Raw genomic sequence first — 21,616 nt, 5'->3', positions numbered from 1 at the left:
CATAAACATATAACACAAACAAAAACACAACAACACAACGTAGAACGGAACGAGGAGGGTGAGAGAGGAGAGACAGAGAACAGACATTTAATTTTTATTTACAATTTTAAGGATAACCTATTGAATATTTTCCAGTAATTTTATCTTTCAGCATAGTGCTTATAAAAATAGTAAGTAATAGGCAAGCTAAAGGACGTGAATTTAGAAAATTGTTCTTGACTCCAGAATGGTGATAGGCATAAATGTGTGTTTACAATTTATGTGACCTGACTTTACAATGTGGTTGGGAAGGGAATTTTTGAATTTCATTTTTTTGCAAGGATTATGATTTTATCCTTTATTTGGAAGGTAAGTGGGAACCCTAGTCTGTGGTGAAACTAGTGAAATATTCTATTAAGTTAACTCACTTAGGCCTATGTCTGATTTAGACCTAAACTTAGGCTTTTAATATGCCTAAAGCCATAAAGTTAAGTTGAAAGATGCATTTTTTATGTGATTTTTTAAAGGCTAGTTGATATAACATCCTTTTAAGAATTTTAATGGATCTAACTCACTAACTGTTATAGATTCCAAGGTCTAAACTTAGTCCGACTGCACTTTAGTTAACGTCCAACACTCATTTGAATGAAACAAGCGGATGAAAATATTGATTTATCGATTGTTTCATTCGATATATCGTTTGATTAGTTGGGTTAGGTTAACCTTACCTAACTAACCAAATGATACAGTACATAGAATAATATAGATATAGGCCTAACTTATTGATTGATATTTTCATTCGAATGAGTGTAGGATGTAAAGTAAAGTGCAGCCTAACTTATGACCAAGCATTTCAATTTGCATTGGCCAAGAATTTTCCCAACTTCGATTAAGTAGCTGCCTACTGTAGCCTAGGCCTAAGTATCTTATCATCATTGGTGGATATAGGGTAACTTACTTGCGACCCTTTGTCAGAATAAGTTGATTGGCTCCCGTCCCTTATTTAGTACTTCCTCGCTATCGTGACAAAATTGTGAATGTCTCCCCATTGGGACACTTTTGTCACCTGCAACCGCAGCAAAATCTTGTGTATCTGCCGCAATCACAGGGACATCATGATCCTCATCACCAATTGTGGTAAAATATTAATTTTGAAAATAATGAAAATTCATTTTTTTGGCTAGACACAATTGTCCCCTTTTGATTGCAGGGCCCAGTGGTATACCTGTTACTGTCTAAGCTGTCACCTTCGATATGAATCTGGCTTCTGATATCCTACTGGCTAAATTGACAAAGTTAAAATTAATGTCATATTAATCGGTCTTAGCTAAATTTTAAGATTGGATTGATAGGTACCGTAGTCCTGGATGCATACCAGTATTAAGCTTTAACAACTCAAACCTAAGATAAAATAAACAAACAACTTTAATAGGATATTTTAGCGACCTATTCTTTTTGTTTTTATTTATTTCATGTGACTGGTAAAATAAAATTAAGTTAACTTAGTTGTAATGTATATAGAACCCAATCAAAATCTCTATATCGGTATTTAACACGATAACTCAGATTCTCTGTGGAACTGTGAAAAGTAATACTGGGTGCGATAAGCTGAAGTGTTACCGGTAGTATATTTTAGAACACATTATAACTTAGTTGTTTTTGGTATGGATTGGTCATACATTTGGATTAGTGGGATTCAGACTAGCAGAACTGTGTTGCATTATTTGTAGCTATAGACCCTACGCTCATAGGCGTCATGAAATATTTTGGTTCCAATTCTTTTTTATAGTTTTTCATATGGTTATTATGTTGTATTTAATTTGTTCCAGATCAGTGTTGCTATTGATGCAGCCTGCTTTCTTCTATTTTTTGTTACGGCTCAAGCATTATTGCTCTACTCCTTCGCCCTCATAATTGACAGCAGTGAAGTAAACGACATGGATCCTGAACTATGGTTTTTACGAGATATTTTGGTATCAATGGGTCTTATTCAGATATCAGATTGAATATTTGAGACTCAGGTTTTTGACACCATGAAAGGCACGATGAAAGGATTCAAGGTGTCAGATGCGAAACGATCTAGAATAGTCGGAGTGGCCTGTAAAACCTTAGAAGAGTTGGTCAATAAAGGGAGAACAAAGCTACAGGTACGATTTATATTAGGTACTTGGATACTGAAATACTTTTGGGAACTACTAAATTATGACAGAGCTTTGTTATACATTTAAATCATAATAAATAAGCACAAAGTTTTAACAACATTTTAGTACAGTATTCTTTATAAAGAAAAGCCTGCACATGAAATAAACTAAAATTGCACTTAAATGTTAAACCAACAATGGGATTACATTTAATAAAACTTTTAAGACTTGTTCTTTTCAGATTCCCTCAAAGTCTAATGTTAGAGTTTTTCTACCAGATGGAACGGAAGTAGAGTCTGAAGAGTATTTTGTAACCTTACCAGCGCAATCATTCTTATTTTTAAAACAGGACAATGAAGATTTCTTAACAGGTAAGAAAATATTTGATTTTAGCAAATTTCCCAAATTTCCACAAACATACTCAAACCCACCAGCTCTGAGACCACAACCACCCTGATTGGATTAAACAAAAATAAAATACCCTCGCTGCAGCAAACTTACATACGAAGCAAATTTCCATTTGCCTCATAGAATAACTTATTTTCTCCGTAACCAGCAACCTTACTGTCTCATTACGGCCTCTTACCAGATTACCATTACGGCTCTCTTACGGCCACTTTTTGTCTCATTGGGGATCCTGACTATTGTTAACCTGTATATTTTTGAGGTATTGATGTTTGTCAAAATTAATTTAAATATGTTTTCTGTCAGAGAAGAAATACATGATCATGTGACCAGATTTAGGCATAAATTAGATCAACCAAGGTTTAGGTTAAGTAAATCAATGAATTATCATGTTAATTTAGGTGTAACATTTTTCAACAAGTTACCATTGTCTTTTCAGAGTTTGCCTCAAAGAGCATTTCATAACAGATTGTATAATTGGTTACAACTGAACCCATTTTATACTCTTGATGAATTTTTAAATATTAAAATAGAGTCTTCAAGCCTAGCCTAATTTTAGATTTTAGGCCTACATGATTTTTCTGTGATGTTAGCTCAATTTAATGTTGCTTGTTTTTCAATGTGAATCATATATGACGATGCCTATTGCAAAATTTAGTAATTTTGTCAAATGTCTAATAAAATGTCTTATTTGTCTTATAAAAACACTCAAAAATAGGCCTACTGAATTGTAATTTTTTTTTCTCTCTACAAAATGATTTGGAGAGGAATTGGGAAATTCTATATATGCTAGGGTCAAACAAATTGAGAAAAAACTATTTTTATAATCAGTAAAACCCCCTGCAACACACTGTTCCGATAGTCTGATCATGCTGGTTAGCGAAATTGTTCAAATAAACCTAGGTTCACATGTTTACCAAATTAAATCAAAATTGGATAATCTTTATACAATTTATTTTGCAGAAATATACACACACTATATAGGCTACATGAAATTGAACAGATGGTGTTTTTGGCCTGTGGGCACATCAAAATAAGAAAGTGAATTGGTCCCGGGTCTAGGTCTTACCATGAGACATATGGGAATTTTATTCCGTAGTTATAAAAAAGCTTTCCACACATCTGACGTCTAGTATACGCCTCCACTAGTTAATAGGGAATGAATGATGAAAGTTGAGGTTTGTTTTAGGAAATTTTATACTAAATGTCAATTTAATTTTTCTATGTTAATTGCAGGGGGTGATTTTAATGCAAAGCATCAAGAATGGGGGTCACGTTTGGCTACACCCAGAGGCTACAGCAAATTTACAGCTAAACTTGGATGAAATTTCACATTGGTTTAAAACATGGAGGTTCAAAATTAATGAAAATAAATCAGCACACATTACTTTTACCTTAAATCAGGCTACATGTCCTCCAGTATCCATGAACAATATTCACCTCCCTCAAGTAACAGAAATAAAATACTTGGGCATGCACTTAGATGCAAAGCTTAATTGGAAGGCACATATCTGGACTAAAAGACAACATCTAAATTTAAAAACAACTAAACTTAATTGGCTTCTTGGATCTAAATCAAAACTCAGTACACAAAATAAATTGTTACTGTACAAAACAGTTCTAAAACCAATTAGGACTTATGGTATTCAGCTTTGGGGATCAGCAAGTACCTCAAACATTTAAATTATTCATCGTTACAAATCAAAATTATTACGTAAAATTGTCAACGCTCCTTGGTTTGTTACCAACAGAACACTTCACAATGATCTTTAAATTCGAACAGTCAAAGAAAAAATTACAAAATCTAGTGAAAAATACATTATAAAATTGGAAAATCATTCAAATCATCTTGCACTTAATTTATTGGACAATCACAACATCATTTACAGACTGAAGCGACATACGATATTGGACCTACCATTCAGACTCGGCTAAGTGTTATCAAAATTCTCTTTGTTAGCTAGTGTTGACAGTGGTCAATCACTAGCTCATGTTCTTCAAGTTATTTTTGTATTACTATTTATATCATTTGCTAATTGTTCAACTTGAACAGATTGTAAATTAAATAAAGTTAAAAAAAAAAAACTTAGGCCTACCAATAATTCACATGTTGAATGAAATTTTTTTTAATTTTCAGGTGCTGATTTGATTTATAACACACTAAGATATGTCAACATTGATTTTCTCCGGGCTGGTGAAAAAGTTCGAGAGTTTTTTGATGAAAACATCAAAGAAAAAGTTCGAGTTCTGGCTGAAGTTTTGAGTGACAAAAAGAGCACTGATTGCAAAACATTTTTCAGTAGAAAAGATGATGACCCCGACTGGTTTTTGGGTAAGTAGGCTTCCATGGTAGGGATCTTATTCAAAAAATAAATCGTCAATTATTTTCTTGCAGTTCTGAGTTCTCCAACAGTAAATTCCTGCGAACCAGTAAGTTACCTAATAACCTGTCGGTTGGAATTGTTCGGCGAACCAGTGAAAAACTTTTAAGCAAGTTCCACTTAAAACCTATACTGGTGTTATTTATTACTACAAAACTGGGCAGCTTTGATAGTACACAATACATGCATAGTAGGCTAGCCGACAGTAGTGCTAGCTGGCATCCTAGCTTGTCAATCTGTCGTTTAGTACCACTCATAATTTAGAATTTTATTGGAAAAAAAGTCACATAGTTTTTTAAATTAGTTAGCCTACATTTTTGTATTGCAATTTTATGGTCCTGTAAATTTAGTAGGCTACCTCTTTATGATAGATAAAAAAGTTTACTTTGTTATGTCTCAGTTTTATTTTTGCATATTTTCGCTCCTATTTTTTAACCTGGTGTTTCTCAAACTTTGCACCCTTCTGCTCTACGTTATACAGAGTTAGTGAAACTGTACTATAAATGTGGTGTTGTCTGCATGTAGGTACATGGTTTTTCCAATAATTGCATTTTCAGGAGTTTAATTAAGACATTTTTACAGGTCTGGAAACCAACGCAACCACCAAAGAAGCGTTCATGTTCCGCCGAAGTCAGGAAAGAGTACGAGGCTACCTATATAAGACAAAGAGTGACATGAAAAAGTCCTCTTTATACACAAATAATAATGAGTTTAGAGATATATTAGATGATATATTTACAAACCTCTCAAAAACATTAAATAAAGATAAATATTTCGGTTGTTATTTCGACCGTAGTGCTGAAGGAGCTCTGTGTAATGATACTGGCGAGTTTAAATGCTCTGGAGTCTGGAAAAGTAAGGAGTGTTTGTACAATGGAGGGAAAAGCCATTTGATCAACCCCTACACGAGCAGAGAGGAAAGAATTGTCTTTTCAACTTGGAATCTTGATCATTGGTAAGTTTTTTTAAATTTAATTGTTTTTAACTTCATTGACATTTTATTGGTTTAACTAAAGGAATAGTGCAAATCTTGATCTTTTTACTATCTAACTTAGACCTAAGAATTCTTTAGTGAGGCTTACATGAATGAGGGCACAAGAAACAAAATACCCCCGCCGCAGCAAACCTGCCGACTAAGCGAATTTCCATTTGTCTGAATTGATTTTCAGTTAAATATATTTTAATAACATTAGGTTTAACGAGTACCTAGGTTTGCTGCTACAAGGAAACTAATAAAAAGTGTGTTTTTGAGTAAAATATTGATAGTACAATACAAAATAATACTTAGTACAAAATAAATAAATTTGCCAAGTTTGATCAAAATATATCCATAAACAAGCAAACTACAACATTTGACAATATTCTCCATAAGAATAACATGGGAATTTTAAATTTACAATTTCTTTAATTTTCTCCGTTACCAATAATCGAACAAAAATACTTTTATATAGTAAATTATTTGTTTTTTTGTGTTTTGAGGGTCAAAAGTGAGAAAAAAACCAATTTTTACCCCATAAAACCCCCCGTAAAGCCCCGTTCTCATGGTCCGATCGTGCTGGTTCACAAACTCATTCAAGTTTATCCCACTTTACACCTTTAAACCAAATTTCATCAAAATCGGACAAAAATTACTCAAGTTATCGGGTTCACGGACGTATATACAAATATATATATATATATACTAGCTGACCCGGCGAACTTCGTATCGCCTAAGTTATAGGTTTCCCCTAAGACAGACCGATGGAAAGAAAGTACCGTTACGTTTAATTTTCAAGATGATCTCTTCGCATCGCTCAATCACGTCCTGGTTGAAGTTCGTTTGCTACGCTCACTCACCTTTGGGTTGGAGCTCGTTCGCTACGCTCACTCACCTTTAGGTTGGAGCTCGTTCGCTACGCTCACTCACCTTTTGGTTGCAAATTAGCTGTTGTCATTAATGTAAAAGAAATAATAGTGCTGCACCCTGTTGGTAATCCTTGTAACTTTAATGCTATTGAACATCATAGAACAGAACCAACTTGTTTAATTGAAACAGCTGTTAAGATTCATTAATTCCATTTCTCATAAGGTTAACATGGGAAACTCCAGAGCCACTGGGGCGGAGCCCTTTTAAGAATTTCGAAACGGGAAATAGTTTACGTCCGATTCGCATACCTACAGAATTTACACACCAAATTTCATAACGATCGGTGAAGTCGTTCCGGAGGAGTTTGCAGACAAACACTGTGACACGAGAATTTTATATATTAGATATATATACATACATAAAAATTTGAACGAATGGTGTTTTTGGCCTCTGGGGACTTCAAAATGAAAAAGTAAATCGGTCCCGGGTTTAGGTCTTACCGTGCCACCTACGGTAATAGCTACTTCCCTATTGGGAAATTCGCTAAAACTTTATGGTCGTGGTTGTTTGTGTATATCAAATGAAATACGACCAAATAAGTAAAAGAAAAGTAGTTTAATACGAGAGTTAAACTTTTGTGTACATTCCTGTAGAAAACAAAAACCAGACTAAATCATAATTCGTTGCTATGACAACGTCATCAGCTGACGCTACACCAGCCCCCCATGGAGAAAAGAAATCTATACATCATTTTGAAAAGTAACTTTTACTTATTTGGTCGTATTTCATTTGATATACACAAACAACCACGACCAAAATAAGTAAAAGAAAAGTAGTTTAATACGAGAGTTAAATTTTTGTGTACATTCCTGTAGAAAACAAAAACCAGACTAAATCATAATTCGTTGCTATGACAATGTCATCAGCTGACGCTACAACTTTATTACCGTATAACTATAACCAACTACTGTATAACCTTTATAACCTTATACTTGTACACAAAATATTGGAGTATTTCACAGTCACTGACTGCATTCTCAACCAAGGAAGAGATATTTTTCTTCAGGCCTAATGGTGGTTAGGAAGTTTTTGTATCCTGAACGTCAACCTGTTGTTAGAAAGTGTCATTAATTGATTCAATGTGTGATAGCCCGATAATAAATGTCGTCTGGGTCTGGTAACTTGCTTAGAATCAAACCAGCATTCTTCAGATTTGAATTAGAGTACTGTACTGTAACTTGCAGTTAAAATGAAATTTGTACTTAAATTAGATATAATATTAAAATTCCAGATTTAAAGGTACAAAATTCAACTATCGTCAGAAACTTATGATTTTTCTGTGTGTGGCAGCATTGAGAGGTCGCGCAGCATCATTCCTGCGTTGATGAATGCCGCAGAGTTTGTCGTCTGCAAAAGAGACAAGGATTGTGAGGTGAACGTTCCGTACTTCTACTCTCTACTGTTCACCAGTCAGAACCTCAGATTAGTCCACATCGTGTGTCATGACAAAGGGAAACACCACTCCGCTCAGTGTGATCCCAACATGTTTACTGTCAATGTTCAATGGTAAGTTGATTCTGGATACCTTAGTAGACGTCCCACCTTCATAGACCAGCTGTAGCCAATGTATTCAATAAATAACACCCCTGCTGCAGCAAAACTACCTAAGCGAATTTCCATTTACCAGGCTAGATTCCCACTACAATATTCCATTAAGTTGTCAGATGTATTTCCTTTCTAAATAGTCTAACATTAATTTCAACAGGTTAGGTTTGCAGCTATAGGGAAGGTAATGAGGTGTATTTTTTATAGAAATGTTGATAGCTTAGTAATGAACAAAATTGCCCAATTCGATTAAAATATATCCACATACAAGCAAACTACAACAGCTTAAACTGTTACGGCACAGAATATTGTATGCCCGACTATTTTATGTTCAAATCACTAAAAAGAATTGTCTTATCAGTATCAATGGTCATGTCTCTTAACGTTGTACTCGCCATGCCTTGTTACTAAAATAATTAACTTAAACTTACTATACACCCTGTACTGTCAAAATTCTGCTATCTCTTTCAATTTTGTATAGGTACTGAATTGTTGGATATTACATAAAGTATGCTATAAATTACATAAGGAAAAGGTTAATAAATACATGTCTAACAATGAATGTATCCACTGAATCTTCAATTTTTTGTTTCAGCAAAACTAAAGACTCGCCGAAAAACAAGAAAGAATGTGGTGAAGGACGAACATTGGTCTGTGCAAAATGAGGTTAACTAGGTTTTGAAGAACCTGAAATAACTGAGTTAGTTAAAGTTATAGCTTTGACTAGACATTCCATCCCATGTTAAAGTTGTCATCAGTTTTTAAAATCTAAATGGACATAGTTGAAGTGAGCAACTGACAGATTGCGCTGGTGTAAATGAGCGATTTCTGTCAAATACAAAGGGACGGGTGGCGTCGTCCTGTAATCCAGCTACTAGGAGGTCACGAATTATGGATATTTATAGTCATGCACTGTGGATGTGTTACTCCCTGGTGTGGATTAACGTGAGTACTACGACTATCCACAGTACTATTCTGATAATTAGACCAATTCATCAATACCAAGGCAAAAATGTATTCGGATTCCACTATTAACTGTAGGTCCCTGAGTTGCCATTTGCTGTATGGGATATTAATTAACAGCTGTGTCTAAGGAATATGTCGGCCTTAGTCACTAACAAGACTACAAGATCGCGCCACTCATCCTACATTCATCCTTCACTCATATTTGGGTTAAAATACGCACATAGTAGTGGCGTCCCCATCTTAAATAATTGATTGATTGATTGATCAAATTGGGAGGTGAGTGACCATCCTAGCTATCAGTCTGACCATAGACTAACCAAAACAAATAGACTTCTCATCCCATTGTAAATTTTGAAGCTGGTTTTTCGTGTCTAGTTCATGTCCTGTGACACTGATCGCTAGGGCAACAAAATTTTGTTTCTTTTATTTTAGGGTTAATTTCATGATTTGGGCTTTACTGTTTGGTTATATAACTAGGAAACGAGTTATTGTTTATGATTATATCGTTTTATTTGGTAAAACGATGTTTTAAATGACTGAAATAACAAGAAACAAATTTTAAACAAAACACTGGCTTTAGCTGTTCCATAAGGATGATTGATCTACTAGGGGAGTATGTTTTATCTATAGTTTGACTGGGTTCAAAAAGAATTCTAAATAACAACCATTGATTATTAATACACATTGTTATTATATAACATACTAGCTGTAACCCGCGGGCTTTGCCCCGTTTAACTTCTTAATTTTCAAGATTATCTCGTTCGCATGGCTCAATCACATCCTGGTTGAAGTTTGTTCGCTACGCTCACTCACCTTTAGGTTGGAGCTCGTTCGCTACGCTCACTCACCTTTAGGTTGGAGCTCGTTCGCTACGCTCACTCACCTTTAGGTTGGAGCTCGTTCGCTGCGCTCACTTGCCTTCAGGTTAGCTCGTTCGCTACGCTAACTCGCCTCCAGGTTGAAGTTCGTTCGCTACGCTCACTCACCTTTTGGTTGCAAATTAGCTGTTGTCATAAATGTAAAAGAAATAATAGTGCTGCACCCTGTTGGTAATCCTTGTAACTTTAATGCTATTGATCATCATAGAACAGAACCAACTTGTTTCATTGAAACAGCTGTTAAGATTCAATAATTCCATTTCTCATAAGGTTAACATGGGAAACTCCAGAGCCACTGGGGCGGAGCCCGAAAGGTTTTTTGAAATAAGAATATGCCTATATGTTAATCGGGAATGTGAGCTATCATCATGCCAAATTTCAGCCCAATCCGACCAGTATTTTTCGAGTTTACTTTTCCCATACACACATACAGCAACCACCTCTTTTTTATAATAGTATATAGAAGATTGCTTAAACATTTGTTCTATTTTGATAGAATTTTTTCATTCTTGGTGGAAGATACTGTCCAAAACTGTTGAGTATTGTAGATATGTAAATCATTGATACATTTACATTAGGTATTTTTCTAGACGTAGAAAAAATATTCTGCATTACAAGGAATCAATTGAATGAATAAACAATTTTATATCCATGTTATAGCTTTAGTTTTTAATGCACAGTTAGGATTGTGCAATAAAAAAATGAATTGTTAACGTGCCAAATTGCTATAAAAATCTAGACAGATTTTACAATTAAAATTAATGTGATAATTAGTCATTAGGAAATAAGTACGAATATATGGTGAAGATATTTATATTTTTAGGAGTGAGCGAGCACTCAAGTAATCATGCTTTTTAAACAAGTATTTCAAGAACCGATATCGTCTTACTTGAAGAGCTTGATTGCTCTTCATGAAAACTTGAGATACTAGCAGAGTTTATTAAGTTGGCTTGTTAGAACTATCATTGTGTCAAACCTATTGCTTTCACTTTTTGTATGATCTATTCAGTGATTTGTATCATATTTATGATTGGTATAGTAATTTATTGTAGATGTCCAACTGTTAGTTTAAAAAATTCATTAAGATTTTTAAGACTTTTTAACTATCCTTTTTAATATACTTATATAAGATATAATATATATAATATATAAGACCTTTCAAAGATTTCCAACATGTACTAAGTGTGCTTCCGTAATTAGTTTCATTTCAATTTTTATATTACTTTTTTCCTCCCACGACCCAATAGATGAAGTGCCTTTGTAAACAATACTAAACCAGTTAGGTTGAGAATTACTAGATAATACAAATTTGAACTTTTACAATCTGTAAAGTTCCAGATCTGATTTAGTACTCTAGTAGATTGAAACTGTATTGTATATTGTAGTTCAGATATTTATTTTGTAACTATTTTAGCAATTGTTACCATGATGTGAATAAAGAATGTTAACAAATCCAATAATTTTTGGAACTATCTTTTATTTTATGATGCCTTTGTGAGCACCAACTCCTTCATGTTAGAGAAAGGTTTACAAATATTGATGTTAACACTAATAATCAGAGAATTTTACATGTTTTTAAGGAGGGGTATTTTATAATTTTTTTGACATGAAGAATGCTACTAACTGCTCTCATAGCCTTATTAGTTGTGGACGTTTATCTTATGAACGCAAACCAAACACAGTCAGTGGTTGTGTCTTGGGCGGATGAACACATGTAGCTGGTTGGAGACTGGCAAGTTATACTACATTCCACTGCAGTGATCACTGGCTAGAGGCTAGCTCATGCGACTTCTACGACAACAGTACTTCTCCGTGTTAAATCATAGCACAGATTAATACAGCCATTGGGGACGAGTAATTTAAAAACAAAAACTGGTGGCTAATACAGTAGTTCCTTCCCAGCTACAAGACAACATGGCACAGTATCTGTATGCAAGGACAATATCTTTGGCATTGACAAAATTACTAGAAAGGATAAAAGGGAAGTCTGCCTTAACAGTACTTGAAAATTGATATGAAAGTACTTTCTCTAAACCCAGTAAAACCATAATAAGTCTGTTTGGAAACTTGGAGGAGTACAATAGACACAGAAAAGAAAGGGTATGCAATGACATTGTAAAACTTGAAAACCTCATGCTTCTTAAGAAAGTTAAAAGTTGCCATTAGATTTATGAAAGCAACAGAGGTTTTTGAACTCATCCTCATTCAAATAGTAAGTGCTGGACCTTGATAATAGCAGTTGTGTTCTGGTCGAACCAGCTTGTTGGACCGGTATATGCCATGATGGAAGATAGATTGTACATTCTATCAAGTATTACTTTAACATGGTGGTCATAAAAGCCTGCTTAACCCTCAGTGTTTTAACCAGGTATGAGGTACGGTATGACCAAACCTATATTACTACAGTAAAACCTCTTTAATCCGAGCCCCTGTAATCCGTGCGTCCACTAATCCGAACGCCTCATTGCTGTACACAGTACAGTAGTTTTTATTGTATATTGTATTTATTGATATAAGCACCGTAATTATTTCAACTGTAATGTAGGCCTACAGTACTGATTATTCCCTATGTTTACTACTGTATAAATAAACTCTGTATTTTACATTATAAAGCATTTTTCACTTTTCCCTAGCTACTGTTATGTAAAAACAACAATATGTTCTGTAATTCGAACTATTCCCTAGTCCGAACTAGCCCCGGTCCCAATTAGTTCGGATTAAAGAGGTTCTACTGTATATACAGGGTGAGTTTTAAATGAGTTCCCGAGTTCCCCCCATACTTTTTTTCTACATTTCTTAAGATATCAACTCCGGACCACGTCAGATCATTGTAGAGTAGTAAGTACTTCATTTTGACTGGGTATAAATTTTTGGACGCCATCTTGGATCTGCCATATTGGATACAATTTTTTTTTTCAAATGTAAAGGTAGGGTTGTGACCCATCGTTTTAAACTACTTTTATATGCTGAATACGATGCTGCAATCCGATTAAAAGAATCTTGACCCATTCTAAAGTTATGAGAACTTTTTATAACATAATTTTTAGCCCATTTTAACATTGTGCATTTAGAAACTAAGAAAATAATCGCAAAATAGTGCTAGATAAAGATAAGTATACACCACATAATATACATAAATCTTAAGAAATGTAGAAAAAAGTATGGGGGGAACTCATTTAAAACTCACCCTGTATAGTGACACCTGGTGACAGGGTGTTAAAGGAGGCCACTCAAATTTGTTTGTTTTAACACAACCTGTAGATTACGAGGAGCTTAATTTTCGCTAATGACAGTAATATCTTACTCTACACACTACTACCACGAAAACTCAATAATAGCCACACTTCCAGAGGGAATTCAATGATATTTCTGACTTAACTGCATAATGGAAGAATCTGGTTAGAAGAAAAACGAGGGCATTTCAGATAAGGATGCTATATTTGTGTTGCTTTGGTACCCTGTTGAGGAGAAGTCTGCCGTCATAACTAAGTGAGGCGAAGCACCAAGGGTCTGCTGAAGACCACTCCACGCAATAGACCGAGTCTTCATGTTGGTCGTAAGTTGCCAGCACACCATCGTCTAGTCTTACCTGAAAACAAGTTTTTGTAGTCTCACTTATTAGTATTCCCATAGCTACACTGTGGGAGGTTTTTCATTGTTGTGTTACCAGAGCTTATTTATGAATTCATATTGATGTACATACCTGTTTTCTGTGACAGCTCCGACTTATCCACAAGGGCATTAAAATAATTTTAACATGGCTATTTACGAAGTTGTCAAGCACTCATGTCAGTGCACTGTCACCAACCGTCGCATCAGTGAACTAAGGCCTAGTGGTATTCTTTAGTTTCCTGTTTTTGTGTTGTGTTATGTATTCTTTAAGAGTCAATTTTCCTTGACGACATCACAAGATATTATTTTAACCTTGGCGAAAAAAGGATAGGTGACGGATATATCCCCTTATGGTTTTTGATGTTCCGGACAGGAAGCGGATATGTCCACCTTCTCTTCAGACAGACTGGCTGGTGCTTGAGCAGTAAGCAGATGTTTGGCGGTACCAAGGCGCCACTTTCCTGCTCTCTCCATGGCTGCGCTCTCTCCCGCACTCCCCCCTCTCTCCCGTGACTACCCCACTCCCGCACCTCCCCCTCCGCACACCACCCACCTCTCCTACGCTCCCCCCTCCACGTTTTGCGCTCAATACTATGTTGTCTTTATTTATTGTATACATATTGTTCTTTATTTATTGCCTAACGTTGTCATGGTCATATCTTCAAAGTGGGGGATATATCCGCTGCATTTCTACTCGTCTGCGGACGGGTAGCGGATATATCCGCATAGTTAAAAACGAGTAAATGATTATTTTGACAGTATGAAGTGTTCCATTGTGTTTATTTTATGTATACTTGTATAACAAAATGCAAATAAGGAAAATAATTTTTATTTTTTCCTATATTTTTTTCCCGTTCTGTCACGATTTTGCCTGTCCGGGAAGGGTTAAGACTCTGAAGTAGGATGTGATATGGTTCAATAGAGGCCAAGACCCGGCATAGAGTATGAAGTCAAATCAGATATATAACATGAACTTGATATGTACCTTAATAGACACAAATAACCTCAAATGAACTAAGAAAAAAAATTCACAATTTAGCGGATTACAATTTTTTATTATTCAAACTCATTACTAACACGAAATCAAACAAAACACAATCATGTTTGCATTAAAAATCATGGATCGCTCAACTACAACAAATTTTTACTAGAGGCAATGGTTTGTTTGTCACTGACTAAACTTAAACCTTGGTGCAACATGAGTGATATTTTGAATTAATTTGCCAAATGAGACATTTCCATGCCAACACAATACACACCTTGCTTTCATCGTCCAGTGGTTCACTAGCGATGGACGCAACACTGGTAAGCAGAACTACACAATCGCTGCTGGCTGTGACCACCAACTGATCGTGAAAGTGATTGTACCTGGACAGACAAAATACAATAACTTCCTCTTATAACCTAAAGTGGCACTCGCATAGAACAAAGCAGCACTCTGAAATGCATCAACCCACTTTGTTGCTCATGACAGTTAAAATCATTAACTAAAAATAGAAACAGATGTTTCATACCCATGTTTAGGTTGGGGCCGGGTTCAGAATAAAAATGATCACAGTTGAATAAACCCAAGACAATGTAAGGTGATGTAAATAAATCTTGCATATAATCGAACGTTTTAACCAAGAGAAACTGAAAAACCAGCTCATTGTAAACTAAAGAATATTTTACAAGCACAAGCAATTGTGAGTGAACTTGGGTAGTTTTTTTTTCTGATTTGCTAAAAGGCTAAGTTGTAAAGTAGCCTGCAGAGTCAACTTTTTCCAGAGCTTGGCCAAAACTCACAGGGCTAGCCTACGAGATGCGTTTAAAAGAGCCATGCAATGGAGCCTAACTACACAGTTCTATAATATTGTTCACAAATTGACTATTAAATTATTCAACTAACAAAACTTATAAACCACCCAAGGAACCAACGATTCTGCAGCCATCATATTTCCTACATTTCTGCAGTATTTCATAACTGTACGGACCACAACATACCTGAGACACCATACCCAATGTGAGTGGTCGGATCTTACGATGACAGGTTCAGTAGGCCTACGCACGTCCCAGAACTTGGAGCAGCCGTCGTCGCCACACGTGCCTACGTAATACTGTCTGTTGGGGTTGAAGTCCAGGTCCCTGGTTGTAAACACAAGCTTGTATAATGTCTACAGTTGGAAAATGTAATCACGATAGACCTTCTCTTAAACAAGCCTTCTTCACTTATCGCTCGGATTAACGACCTCTGCCCAGGCATATTAAGACGGGGATAGTTTAAGTTAACATAAAAACTGGTTTGGCTTAACTGTTTTTTCTAAAGAATATGGATAATCCCATCACAGTAATAAAATTTAATCCTGACCAATTTTTAAGGGCTGTTAAGTACATACAGGTGGTAGTGCTTGTTGGACAGCATACTAGGGTAGCCTACTCCTCTCGGAATAGATTGTAGCATGGTTAGTATGTGGGTTTGACCAATTTGATTCTCTTTTTCTTTTTTTTTTGTGTTCGTTAAGTTTTGTGTTACATGCAAATTTTGAACTGTTTTTGTATAAATGTTTCTCTGCAATGGGGCAGAGATGGTATTAAAAGCATATATATATTAAAAATTTTGACTTACCTTACCAGTTGAGAGTGAGCGTTCTCTATAACCCACGTCTGCTTGTTTCCAGCCCTTAGGTCCCATCCCCGCACACTCGTATCACTAGCTGTGGCAAACTGCAGCCCGCTGTGCTGAGGATTCCACTTGCCTGTGGTCAGCTTCGGGTTTCCTGAGAGCAACTGGTCATCAGTTGGGAAAGGAAAGCAGGATGCTGATGTAAAGGATCATTTCTTGGATAGTGTGGTGTTTTGGTGTATTTGGGGATACACAGACATCAGGACATTGTTGAACAGACGAGACACAAAAAGGACCCTTAGACAGATGGAAGTGTAGGACTGTTTTGCATATACCATTTTACTATTTTTGTCTCTTTTGGTCTCTGATGTACCTAAGGTTTTTTGTACAATTCTGTAACTTATTGTAGAGTAGGCCTACTTGACCCCAACTTGCTTTATATCTGCGTTTTCTACACACTCTGACAAAATTTTTGCTCAACTGTTTTAAGCCATGCATACTGGTTCAACGCCTTTTGTCTGTATCAATATCGGCATACTTACGCTAACAGCCTAACATCTAAGTTGGGCCGAGGCCTTAACCAAAACAATGTTTAAAAAAAATTGCTACCACTCTGAAAGAAAAAATTTTAAAAAGCTGCCGTAGATCAAGAAAAGCTTGTTTATTTCCCTTCATAAACAGATGAAACTTACATACCTTTAGCCTGCAATGTGCCGACCGAGGAGAGTTGAGCTGAGTCCTCGCCCAGGTCCCACACTAGGAACTTGTTGTCGACAACTGTAGCCGCCTGCTTGCCATCCAGTGGATTGAAACATGTCACCTGTCAATTGTTACATGGTGAAAACAAACTATGGCTGCATGAATTCAGAGTTTAACTAGAGGATTTTTGTTAATTATTTTACGAAGAAGGTGGTGGAAATACTTGTGTATGATAATCGTCAAATAAGACCAATGAGAGTACCTTGATGTTTTCCCCATGTCCATCTGTGTCGAAGGTGCAGACTTGCTGCAACGGTGGGCAGTTGTCGGGACAATCAGGCAGTCGCCACAGAGCCGAACGCATCACACAAGCTCCGTCCGCAGACACTGTGTTGTAGCAGGTAGCCATCAGCTGAGCGTCACTAGGTGACGCCACTAGAGACCAGATCTCTCCATCACCGTGTTGGTACACCTGTGGAGGTTAAAGTACCGTACTATGTCAGTTGGTTAAATAACAAAATTTTATTGGTGAATAATAGCTGAAGCAAACTAAGATCTAACTTAACTTAATTCACCAACAGAATAGTGTACTTTTAATTTACCTACCTTTGTATTTATAGCACTAGTTTCATCATTCAGCTCTACTAGATGTACTTGGTTATTGGCTAACTTGAGTGTCTGAGTGCCAACAAGAAACCGAACAACATCAGTTTCAGCTACCTGGGCAGAAACAGCTCGGCTCTGTAAAAAAATTTATGATTCAGTTAATATTATTGGACTAGGCCTAGGAAAGTACCTACTATGATTTTCAGATTTTGTAGATTGCCTATTATTTTCTATTGAATACAACTCAACAACCTTAAAACAGATTAAGTTGATCACTGGTAAACTACACTCTGATCTTCTGATGTTTACACTCTGATGTTTTGGAAATGTGGATAACTTAGTTAGCAAGCCTCCTCTAATACAAGGGTGCGGCGAAGTATACTGTGGCAACGCTGCAGTCCCGGCCGGTCAGCTGCAGCACTAGCCCTGTAATTCATATAGAGCGTCTGCGTTGCTAATGTTTACACTTTTGTGAGTGTGTTAAGTTTAAGTTATATAGGCTAGACATTTTAGGGGTGTGATTGGCAATGTGTAAACTTTACATTTGACAAATTTGTACATCATTGGATAACATCGCCATGGCATAACATTGATGAGTCAGAGCATGTTTGGCTGGTTATTTCCTACGTTTGCAGCCATGGAGTGACTGCAGTTAGTAGGCCAGCAGACGAAGGGGATTGTGGCTGCGGCCTTTTGTTAGAGGAAGATATGCAATTAAAAAAGAACTCGTGCCTCCCGCACCAAAGTCCGAGACGCTAACCACTAGGCTAGCAACACATCAATTAGGGACAAGAGGGGCGTCAGAATAGTTAACATAGTAATGCTGAAAAAAAAACAGTTTTACTCACCGGGAATTCCAACCCATATAGGCTGATAAGATTATTTTCTTCCTCCATAGGAAATGTTAAAGAAAGTAGATTAAACACAAAATGTTCTTAAGTTAGTTGGCCTTCATTAATATAAGTTTACCTAGAACATGATAGGTCTAGTGTGTACCAAAACAGTCATCTAACTTAAGTCTTGTCTAACTCAATCGTTGTTATTGTAATTTTAAAAAATAACTTCAAAGAAGCAAGTGTTAAACGTCATCGTCGACTTAGATAGATCATAAAAAAAAACTAACAAGTTTAACAAGCACTGGTACTGTTAAGAAAATCTTTGCTAAATACTGAACTGAAATAATATCAACTACACAACACACACATACACGACATGACAAGTTGCCAAGACGACAAAGTGACAGTACAGTGACAGTAGTAGCATTGACTTTGACTATTGGATACAGAAGAAGACATCCCATCTATGGATCAGCTGTCGCCAATTTTTTACTAAAAAGGAATGTAGTTGTGTGAGCCAGTCACAGGTTGCGCTAGTGTCTAAAACTCTATTTTGTACCTTATTTAGGGGTAGCAGATTTTTACCCCCTGGGCAAAATAGACGTCACAAACCAGGGGGTAAAATTCCGGCCACGAACTTTTGAGTTTCGCGACATCAGCTCGATGGATTAAACGCGGAATTAAACATATATTTTCACGGTTGTGTAAGTAAAAAAAAATTGAAAATCGGTTCATAAATTTTCGAGATATTTCCCCCCCCCCCTTCCCCGGAACTTAATTTTTTTTTAATAGCAAGGTACCCCTTGTGACATATCAAATAAAAGAGCATGACAAAAAAATTTTTTAAAAAAATTTTAAATCGGCCCATGAATTTGTGAGATAATCCCTCCCCTTTTCCCCTACCCATAACTTGTTTTTTAATAGCAAGGTACCCGCCCTTGTGACATATCAAATGAAAAATAAATTTCACCAAAAATTTTCTTTTTTCATGCTTTTTCATTTGATATGTCACAAGGGGTACCTTGCTATTTTAAAAAAATAAGTTGGTGGCAGGGGTGGAAAGGGGGGAATGTGAATATAACGTTGAATTCAAAACAATTGGGCCCCCTACGTCAATAGATGATTCCCGCACTCTGCATATTTCTATCTATTGCGGTTTTTACATAAATAAAGATGCAAGTTTTTAAAAAAAACACTCTGTATAATACGTGAAGGCGATTTCTACGAAACACTACTCCTCCGTTAATAATGGACGGATATTTACAAACGACGTGTCGACGTGTCAAAATAAAGTATTTTTTGTGTAGACGCCCCTTTCACCATTTCCTGTAATAAAAATCCTCGGGCTTTGCCCCACAGGCCATCAAAGTTGGATTTACTCCCATAAGATTAACATTGGGGAATTTAAATATTTAATTGGAAACTTTGTCCCTACTAATTTGAGAGAACGGATGGGCGTAGGAACTTGGTAGGGGTGTCCAAAGAAAGGTCTTGGTCTGTAGATGAGTTATCAAAAGAAAAACTAAGCAAAATCCCTTAGGGCTCTGCCCCAGAAGCCTTTAAAGATCCCTCCACAGAGTTGTTTACATTTTGGCCATGTGAATAATACTTTTAAAAATACGGAACTATATTCTCAAAACGCGGAGCACATTTCTTGCCGAGGAAAAATAGCGGAGTGATACGGACCACGGGTAGTACCGTTAATCACTGATACTAGACGCCTTGGAGTATCAGTTACCACATTGATTTTCAAGTATCAGTGAAAAATATCCAAGACGTGATTTCAATCGTGGGGTCCCAGTTTATCGACATCCCAAAAGATCGACACTGAAATAGTCCCATAATGTCGACAACTCAAAATGTCGACAGTGTCGGTAATATGGGATGTCTGTAAAGTGGGATGTCGGTTATGTGGGATGTCTGTTATGTGGGACGGTTGTGTAAATTTTCCCACTTTATCGACACGCAAAATGTCGACAAGCAAAACAGATCGACAAAGAGCGGGAGATTCAAATTGAAGGTGAACAGCTCTTGCTGAACAGATCGGTTGAGTATAATGAGAGTCGTTCTTTTTTAAACTCCGAACGACTTCTATTCACTGCGCTTGCAGTCTCCTTCAAATTTGTCAATGCTATCTCAACTATCTTGTGTATATAATATGTGTTCTGCCGTTTGAAGGCTTAAAATAATTTGACATTTGTCGCACTTGTATTATGATTTATTGACTGTTTTTTTTCGTGTAAGAAGGTAGTTAAAATGTGCTACCTAGGCCTAACTTTGATAGAGGATGATTATGGTATCCATCCAAGTTTTTTCAATCATACATTTATTTGAAATTATAATGATATAGTACATAGTTTTTTTCATTTAACTTGCTAGCTTAGTGTTAAAACAGATTAACCCAAATAACAATTTTACGTTGTTCACTGTTACACTTTGAAATATTAAATGAGTTGTAGTACATTTGTATCAGCAACTTACACCGGAAATGAGGAAATGAAAAAACTGCGTTAATTTGCCTCTGCAGATGCTTTGATTCTTTTGTTAACCATTCCATTGCCAATATGGCGATCCATTAAAAGCAATGACAACATAAAATTTTGCAATAATTTCTTTCCAAACTATTTTGTAGAGCTTAAAAACAAATTATTTAGTATATTGAAGCATTATTATGCGCAAACAGTTGCCTAATGGTTACGGAGAAAACTCAAACAGTTTTAAATTTAAAATCCCTATGTTATTCTTATGGAGAATAAGTAAACTGTTATAGTTAGCTTGTTTATGAACATCTTTTGATCAAAATTTGAAAATGCATTTATTTCATACTAAACTACCTACATGTAATAATATTAAAAAAAAAAAACTTTAAAACCCTCCCTGTTACAACATAGGCCTACCTAAGTACTTGTTAAACTAATGCAATATTGAAATAGGGAATAATTTTGTGATATTTTAAGGAGATAGTGTAAATCCAATCAAGCAAATGGAAATTCGTTTAGTCTGCAGGTTTGCTACGGGGGTATTTAAAATAAATCATAGAGTTGTTGCAGTATTTAGAAA

General features: G+C 36.0%; 2 protein-coding genes across 2 annotated transcripts; one reads left to right on the top strand and one right to left on the bottom strand.

Moving 5' to 3' along the window:
• The first annotated feature begins 73 nt into the window (after positions 1-73).
• LOC129005419 (DNA fragmentation factor subunit beta-like) lies at positions 74-9,306 on the top strand. The gene is made up of 7 exons (XM_054434307.1): positions 74-348; positions 1,809-2,126; positions 2,362-2,491; positions 4,663-4,857; positions 5,489-5,861; positions 8,103-8,318; positions 8,953-9,306. The coding sequence occupies exons 2-7, from the start codon at positions 2,013-2,015 to the stop codon at positions 9,020-9,022; spliced, it is 1,098 nt and encodes a 365-aa protein (XP_054290282.1). The 5' UTR covers positions 74-348; positions 1,809-2,012; the 3' UTR covers positions 9,023-9,306.
• Positions 9,307-13,620: 4,314 nt separating this feature from the next.
• LOC129005413 (EARP-interacting protein homolog) lies at positions 13,621-18,955 on the bottom strand. Its single transcript, XM_054434300.1, has 8 exons — positions 18,569-18,955; positions 17,721-17,855; positions 17,377-17,586; positions 17,112-17,235; positions 16,419-16,569; positions 15,797-15,937; positions 15,073-15,181; positions 13,621-13,790 (listed from the first exon to the last, which is right to left on the bottom strand). Exons 1-8 carry the CDS (start codon positions 18,614-18,616, stop codon positions 13,623-13,625), a joined length of 1,086 nt encoding a protein of 361 aa, XP_054290275.1. The 5' UTR covers positions 18,617-18,955; the 3' UTR covers positions 13,621-13,622.
• Between the last annotated feature and the right edge of the window lie 2,661 nt (positions 18,956-21,616).

This window comes from Macrosteles quadrilineatus, unplaced genomic scaffold, assembly GCF_028750875.1.
Source record: "Macrosteles quadrilineatus isolate MER2022 unplaced genomic scaffold, UCM_ALF_1.0 Scaffold_21__1_contigs__length_2333173, whole genome shotgun sequence".
Taxonomy (NCBI): Eukaryota; Metazoa; Arthropoda; class Insecta; order Hemiptera; family Cicadellidae; genus Macrosteles; species Macrosteles quadrilineatus.
Note: the sequence above shows the minus strand (reverse complement) of the source record. Positions and strands in the feature narration are given on the sequence as shown.

What these genes read in the sequence shown, in the direction of transcription:
- LOC129005419 (XM_054434307.1), top strand. Translation starts at nt 2,013, where the DNA reads ATGAAAGGCACGATGAAAGGATTCAAGGTGTCAGATGCGAAACGATCT. An exon ending in AAGGGAGAACAAAGCTACAG is followed by an intron (nt 2,127 to 2,361) that starts GTACGATTTATA and finishes TGTTCTTTTCAG; the next exon opens with ATTCCCTCAAAGTCTAATGT. An exon ending in ACTTGGAATCTTGATCATTG is followed by an intron (nt 5,862 to 8,102) that starts GTAAGTTTTTTT and finishes TGTGTGTGGCAG; the next exon opens with CATTGAGAGGTCGCGCAGCA.
- LOC129005413 (XM_054434300.1), bottom strand. Translation starts at nt 18,616, where the DNA reads ATGGAGGAAGAAAATAATCTTATCAGCCTATATGGGTTGGAATTCCCG. An exon ending in CATTGGGTATGGTGTCTCAG is followed by an intron (nt 15,182 to 15,796) that starts GTATGTTGTGGT and finishes TTGTCTGTCCAG; the next exon opens with GTACAATCACTTTCACGATC. An exon ending in CACTGGACGATGAAAGCAAG is followed by an intron (nt 13,791 to 15,072) that starts GTGTGTATTGTG and finishes ACTTGTTTTCAG; the next exon opens with GTAAGACTAGACGATGGTGT.